The sequence below is a fragment of the Crotalus tigris genome, unplaced genomic scaffold, assembly GCF_016545835.1.
Source record: "Crotalus tigris isolate CLP2741 ecotype Arizona unplaced genomic scaffold, ASM1654583v1 scf7180000018485.2372832, whole genome shotgun sequence".
In the NCBI taxonomy this organism is placed as follows: Eukaryota; Metazoa; Chordata; class Lepidosauria; order Squamata; family Viperidae; genus Crotalus; species Crotalus tigris.
The window spans coordinates 974,272-981,508 of record NW_024097033.1 but is presented as its reverse complement, the minus strand read 5'-3'; the positions used below and the strand labels follow the sequence as shown (position 1 = coordinate 981,508).

At 48.6% G+C, this 7,237-nt stretch overlaps 1 protein-coding gene across 1 annotated transcript; it reads left to right on the top strand.

The window, feature by feature from the left end:
* Window positions 1-3,168: 3,168 nt before the first annotated feature.
* On the top strand, window positions 3,169-6,862 carry FZD5 (frizzled class receptor 5). The gene has a single exon (XM_039352904.1). The coding sequence runs from the start codon at window positions 4,728-4,730 to the stop codon at window positions 6,447-6,449; it is 1,722 nt and encodes a 573-aa protein (XP_039208838.1). The 5' UTR covers window positions 3,169-4,727; the 3' UTR covers window positions 6,450-6,862.
* Window positions 6,863-7,237: the final 375 nt, after the last annotated feature.

Genomic DNA, 7,237 nt, shown 5'->3' with positions numbered 1-7,237 from the left:
CTGCCTTAACAATCAACACATTTTGTGGAATTAATCCAACAGATGAATTGCTTATATTAAAATTTCAATATTGCTAAGGAAGGAAGGAAGGAAGGAAGGAAGGAAGGAAGGAAGGAAGGAAGGAAGGAAGGAAGGAAGGAAGGTAGGTAGGTAGGTAGTCTGGACTAAGTATTGTCATAATAGCAGAGAGGCTACATTAGAACCCAGTTAATTTTTTTACAATGAGTAAAATTTTAAACAATCCCTTAAGCAAAGAAATATAATCACCATGATCCTATCCCATATTTGGTCCTCCTGACTGTGAATTTGAGTAATAAAAAGTATCAGGTAAGGAAAGGGTGCTTTGCTACTTAACAGGCCATTTTTAGAACTGGAAAATTGGTTACCCATAATTTTACAAATGTTGTAATTACATGAGATGTGTATTACGCTGTTTAAAAAAGCAATGTCCTAGCCATGTCATACAGGTTGCATCTTGACTGCCTCAGGGTGAATGACCTGTTTTAGGAGACGTTTGGGGTTTGCATTTCCACCCCAAAGGTTCTGTGGCAGCTAAGCCACATCCCTGTCACTTTTTACTGAAGTTACTGGATGCTTCAGTGCCAGTAGTGCTGCAGACTGTTTACTCTTTTCTACCATCCCACAACTAACCTTCATTTCTGCAGGGCAAAGGACTTTTAAGCCCAGTCAATAAATAACTTTATATGGAGAGTGAGAAGAATTAGAAACTCAGTAAGTCATCCACAATGTGTGTACAATTCAAGACTGAGCAATCTATACTAGAGCTCTGAATTCTGTTAATTATATGCCTTAAAGAAAGATAGTACAAGGCTGTTAGAATATTCTGTCTGTAACCACCCCTCTCTCTCTGAGTGACTCTCGTCTATCATCTTGCCTCAAGAGATTGCATGCTTTTAATTCACTAATAAAGGAGAAATCCTACTATGGTTTGTGCTCTTTCCCCCCTCTAGTGCACCTGTGCCTATTTCCTTTACCTTTATGAATCTTTGGTTGCTCAAGGAAAATGCTAGAGTTCCACTAGCAAGTTGCAGAAAGTTCAATAAAAAAAACTAACAATGAAAAAAAACCACACACATAATGGTAAATTAGATTTGCATAGATCACGGGTGTGAAACTTGTCATGTGATGTGTCGTGACATATCGCGACTTTTTTTGCATTGCCAGAGCTGGGGTGGGCGCGGCCTCTGTATGATGCAACCAGCCCATGGATGGCAGTTTCGACACCCCTGGCATAGATGGTTTCAGGAAACCAAAAGAATGAGTTGAGATTCACAAAGCGTGTAAAGAACAAAATGAGCTTCAGGTGCATGCAAAATAAAATCTGAGAGTTGGTGCAACAGCAGCTCAATGAAGTTGACAAAAGGGTAACATAACAAAGAGGAGGCAGACTTTGGTTCCTATTTTGGGTCAGTCGTCTTTGAGAAGTAGGTATGGGTTCCATGGAGCATTTGGGAAACTTGAACTGAAGGAGCAGGATTCCAGCTCAGCCATGATCATGAACCCAGATTTTTTGCACAGGAATACACCTGATTTTCTTAAACTCAGCACCCTAATCAGGAGTGGGTAGGATGACCATTTTATCAGTGCTATTTTTAAACAACTTGTAGGGAAAAGTTGGCAACGTGACCCCAACTGTCCATGGCCTACTTTTATTGCATTTATAACAAGAAATAGAGAAAAGTAGTGAAATGATAAGACAGCCAGTTTGGTGTGGTGGTTAAAACATCAGGCTAGAAACCAAGCCACAAAATCAAGCAGTTTTGTTGAGTCAACAAAGGTATTAAAAACACAAAGAAAACCCTAAAATTTGTGTGTGGGTGTATACACATATATACACATACAGGTACATGCATGCACACCTGTTCCCTTGCAGCCTCCCAACTTGGTGTGCAGCGCACCAGATGGTCTACAATTCTCACTGGATATCAACTCATTTAGAAGACACTGGATGGAAATGTGGAAGTGAGGAAATAATCCCTACAACAGCACTATTACCAACTGGTCTGGTTTGCTGTCTGAATGTTCACATTTTGAATGTTTCAATTCATATATCAGATTTATTCCACTCTTTCCAGTGTATCAACAAAGCTAATTGTACACTGGAAATTAAATGTATAAACATATTTTTTTAATTCAACCAGAGCCTATAAAAGATGTACATATTTAGCAGATCTTCTGAAATTATAGGCAAACTTTAAAGAAAGGAAAAAAGAGATAAAAAGTATAGTTGCTTTTTCAGTACCTTTTAATTCAATGGGACAAATGACCAGTAGGTTCAGGGCAACCTAGAAAGGACTTGTTGTTACTTCACATCATTAATTGGGAGCATCTGAGACTGTAGTGTGGTTTAAGGCAGGGCTTTTCAACCAATGGTACGGGTACCACCTGTGGTACATTGATACCTGGCAGGTGGTATGCGATCATCCTAGAAAAGTGGTAGCAGGGGAGGGGAATGAGCTGAACTGGTGGCAGCAATGCACAAGCCTGAGAGAGATGGCTGGAGCTGCAGGGCTGTCAGTGCCACTTTCCAGCTGATCGGTGCTTTTTGGGGGCTATCAGGGCTCAGGAAGCGCCAGGATCCAGCTGGAGCTCAGCACTGATCCTGGTGCTTCTGCTGAGCCCTGAAGAAGCACCAATCAGCTGGAAAGCAGCACTCATCCTGACACTTCTGCTGAGCCCAGAAGAAGCGCCGATCAGCTGGAATGTTGCAGCCTCTCCAGGGTCTTGTGATTTACATTCAGATGCTTGGCAACTGATTCATATTTATGATGGTCACAATATCCCAGGATCATGTGAAATGATCAAAACCTGTTGCAACCACCCAGCAGACGGGCAGGGGGGGAATAAAAAGCAAATACCCCCCAACCCCCCCCCCACTGACAATCCTCAACAGAAATGCTCACAACAATGAAAACCGCGGACAGGAGAAGAGCACCGCCGGGCGGCCAGGCAGGTGTTTTGCTCGGCTGTGGCTTGGGAGGCACTTTTTTCAGTACCATTGTAACTTCGAACAGTCACTAAGCGAACTGTTGTAAGTTGAGGACTACCTGTACTTTATCACTTTTTTCCTTTTTTTTTTTTGGGTCATCAAGTTTTTGACACCTTGCTAGGTGACTGGTGGTACTTGGATGTTGCCATATCCTAAAAGTGGTACAATGGGTGAAAAGGTTGAAAAGCCCTGGTTTAAGGGACCCTATGAGGGGGATGAGGTAAAGCCACACAGGACAGGACAGGCCCCTGAATGGATGGAGGGAAGGTGCATGCCGGCTGCCCAGGACCAATTTCGGGGAGGAAGCAGGACAGCAGCCTGCAAGAATTGCCTTGTGGACTTCTTGGGAATATTGGGCTGACCATTCGGAGGAACGATGCTGTGCTAGCAGGTCCCATGATATGGTTTAATCGACTTTTTATGTGCCCTAGAATTCACACATGACTCTTGAAAGATAAAAATAAGCTATAGTATCGCAATCACAGTTTTGTTTAATTAGCCTAACTGGGCGACCGGCATTCGGAAGACTTAGTAGAACAAGACAGGATCCGGCCCCCAGTCGTGGGAAGAAAGCTCAGCCCAACTCTCCCGCAGCTGAGAGAACGTCTCTGCACGTGGAGGCTTCATTATGGCGATCAGGAGCCGGAGCGGACTTGCTTACCATAAAACGTGTTTAAAGTTCCTTCCACCCAGCCGGCCTAGGAAGCCTCTGGCGCACCGTCTTCCCCCGGGGCTCCCTGGGCTGCGACTTCCTCCCTCGGGAAAGGCGAAGGGGCGGCTCCGGGCTGATCTCCAGCCCGGGTGGGCGGATCCGGGAGGCGGTGTCGCAGGCCAGGCATTAGAGCGCAGGTGGCTCCGGCTGGGAGCTGCAGTCGCCTGCGGTGGCGCTTGGCGGGCTTCGGGCGTTGAGGAGAACGGGAGGCGCTGATCGCGGCTTGGGGGCCCCCTTCTCCGCCAGTGGGAACCCCCCCAGGAGCATCTCAGAGTCTCGCGCCTTCACGGAACACATCCCGACCCGGGAGGCGGCAGGACCCGGTCGGGTGTTCAACTCAGGGTGCGACTGAAGCATGGGGGATCCGCTCCGTCTCCGCGCCGCCGCTTGTGCGGCGTGGCCGCCCGCCCGGCTCCATGGCGCACCGTCCGGCGCAGGGCCCCGCTGACCACTTTTCCTCTCGGGAGCGCGAAAGGAGCTGGAGCAGGAGGACGCGCGCCGGCTGCCCTTCTTGCCGTCGGCCGGGCCAGTTCCAAGCCTGGTCTCCTCCTCCGCACGCGATCTTTCAGAAAGGACTTTTGAATTCTGCCGAGGGCGAAGTTAAGCCGAAACTTTTCCCGCTGCGGTGGCGGATCCAGCCTTGCTCTCTGCGCTGAACTTCCAAGCGGAGAGCGAAGGATCGAGGGCCCTTCAGGCTGGCTTGTTATGGAGTTCGACTTTTTTTTTGTTTTATCGGGTTTTATCCCCCGCACGCACCTGTCTGGCTGGAGCAGCGAATCCTCCGCGGAATTGGCAGCAAGCGCTCTTGCCATGGGAAGACTTGGGGTCCTTGGGAGGGAAAAGAAGGCCGGTTGGGGGGGCCGCGGACGTTCTCCGGGACCGCGCCACCTGTGAGCCCAGCGCCTCCAGCCTTGGAACCAGCCGGAGGGGTTAAAGCGAAGGCAGGAGCCGCCCGGGAGGAGGCGAGCAGGAGGGTGGCCTGATCCGCGCTCTCTGCGCCTTGCCATGGCCGGGTTTCGCTCCGGCCCGAGAGACACCTTGCTGAGCCTTCTGCTGTTCTTGCTGAAGGCTCCCGCTCCCGCTCCGGCTGCATCCAAGGCCATCGTCTGCCAAGAGATCACTGTGCCCATGTGCAAGGGCATCGGCTACAACCTGACCTACATGCCGAACCAGTTCAACCACGATACCCAAGATGAAGCTGGCCTAGAAGTACATCAGTTCTGGCCCCTGGTGGAGATTCAGTGCTCTCTGGACCTGAAATTTTTCCTGTGCAGCATGTACACTCCCATCTGCCTGCTGGACTACGCCAAGCCTCTGCCGCCCTGCCGGTCAGTATGTGAGAGGGCCAAAGCTGGGTGCTCTCCTTTGATGAGGCAGTACGGCTTTGCCTGGCCAGAAAGGATGAACTGTGATAAGCTGCCTGTTCCAGGAGACACAGAGATGCTGTGCATGGATCACAACCAGACGGAGGCCACAACCGTGCCCCCATTGTTTACCAAACCCACCCGCTCTTCCAAAGGAATCCACAAAAACCTCATCCCCCTAGCCAGTGGTGACTGCAAGAGAGTGTGCGCCTGCAAAGAGCCGCTAGTCTTCATCTCCCAAGAAACTCACCCGCTCTACAACAAGATCGAGACCGGCCATGTGCGCAATTGTGCCATTCCTTGCTTCCAGCCCTATTTTACCCAAGATGAAAAAACTTTTGCCACCTTCTGGATTGGCTTGTGGTCCGTCCTTTGTTTCATTTCCACTTTCACCACCGTGGCCACCTTTCTGATCGACATGGAAAGGTTCAGGTATCCTGAGCGCCCCATCATCTTTTTATCAGCCTGCTATCTCTTTGTATCCATTGGCTACATCATCCGGCTGATCGTGGGCCATGCTAACGTGGCCTGCAACAAAGATTACAACCACATACATTATGAAACCACAGGGCCTGCCCTCTGCACTGTGGTCTTCCTCCTGATCTATTTCTTTGGCATGGCAAGCTCCATCTGGTGGGTCATCTTGTCCCTGACCTGGTTTCTGGCAGCTGGGATGAAGTGGGGGAATGAAGCCATTGCTAGCTACTCCCAATATTTTCACATGGCAGCCTGGCTTCTTCCAAGCGTGAAGTCCATTACTGTTTTGGCCCTGAGCTCAGTCGATGGGGACCCAGTAGCTGGGATCTGCTATGTGGGCAATCAGAATGTGGACAAGCTGCGGGGTTTTGTCCTCGCTCCACTGGTGGTATATCTTTTCACTGGGACCATGTTTCTGCTGGCTGGTTTTGTATCCCTCTTCCGAATTCGGAATGTGATTAAACAAGGGGGCACAAAGACGGACAAGCTGGAGAAGCTGATGATTCGTATTGGGATCTTCACCGTTCTTTACACTGTCCCAGCTACCATTGTGGTGGCTTGCTACATCTACGAGCAGCACTACAGGGAGAAATGGGAGATGGCTCAGAATTGCTCCTGCCCTGGGGACAAGTCCAGACTGAAGCCTGACTATGCTGTTTTTATGCTCAAGTACTTCATGTGCCTGGTGGTGGGCATCACCTCTGGGGTCTGGATTTGGTCCGGCAAGACGCTGGAGTCTTGGAAGCAGTTCACAGGTCGATGCTGCAGGGGAGGGAAGCCTGTGAGCGCCACCATGTACAGTGAAGCCAACATAGCGCTGACAGGCCGGACTGGGCTTCCCACTTCTGCTTCCTACCACAAACAGGTTCCCCTGTCCCATGTGTGAAAAAGCATCTTGATTTGTCATTAGGGGGGCAGGTAAGCACCATTCATCCTAGGGCCCATCTGGAGCCTTTCTGGCGTTTTGCTCATTGTGGGCCTCCCAGGTTTGCATCTGGTCTAAGAAAAGGGGGATTATGCACAGGTGGGGGAGGGAGAAGACCTTGCATCTGGCCAAAGGCTGAGATCTCAGAGGTGGTAGAAGTCCACTGTGCCCTTGTGCAAGGCATGTTTAGAGTCAAACTATATATGAAGGGAATTGGGCAAATCCATCTCTGGACAAGTTTTTGCTTTTTGATAATGAAAAAAAAATCCATGGAGGCTGCAAGAGAAAGTGAAATATAGCAACAGGGAAGATGATATACATAATCTTTTCTGTTCAACCTGCTTAATTCAAAATTAAACCAGCTCTTTTCACTCTCTCCTCGTCTATTCTTAGAAAGCTCAGAATGTATCAGTTCAGCAGATTGCAAATCACAAATCTAAAGATTAGGCAATTCCTAAATTTCTGTTTGGCAACTGTCCTTTTCAGCAAGTAAACAGTGCAGGCATGTACATGTTTACTCAGAAGTAAATCTTGTAATTTTCATGGAATTTAACCACAAGAGGGAGAAGGTAGGACTACACATTTGACTCTTAGTAGGCATCTGCCAGTTTGAGAAATGTTCCTACAATCAGTCATTGCTCATCTACTACATTCCAGTAATGTAGTTATATCTCTATTGAAACTACAGATTCAGATTAAAAACACAATCAGTTTGAAGGGGAAGGTTTACTTAAAAGTGATCAGTTGTG

What these genes read in the sequence shown, in the direction of transcription:
- FZD5 (XM_039352904.1), top strand. Translation starts at nt 4,728, where the DNA reads ATGGCCGGGTTTCGCTCCGGCCCGAGAGACACCTTGCTGAGCCTTCTG.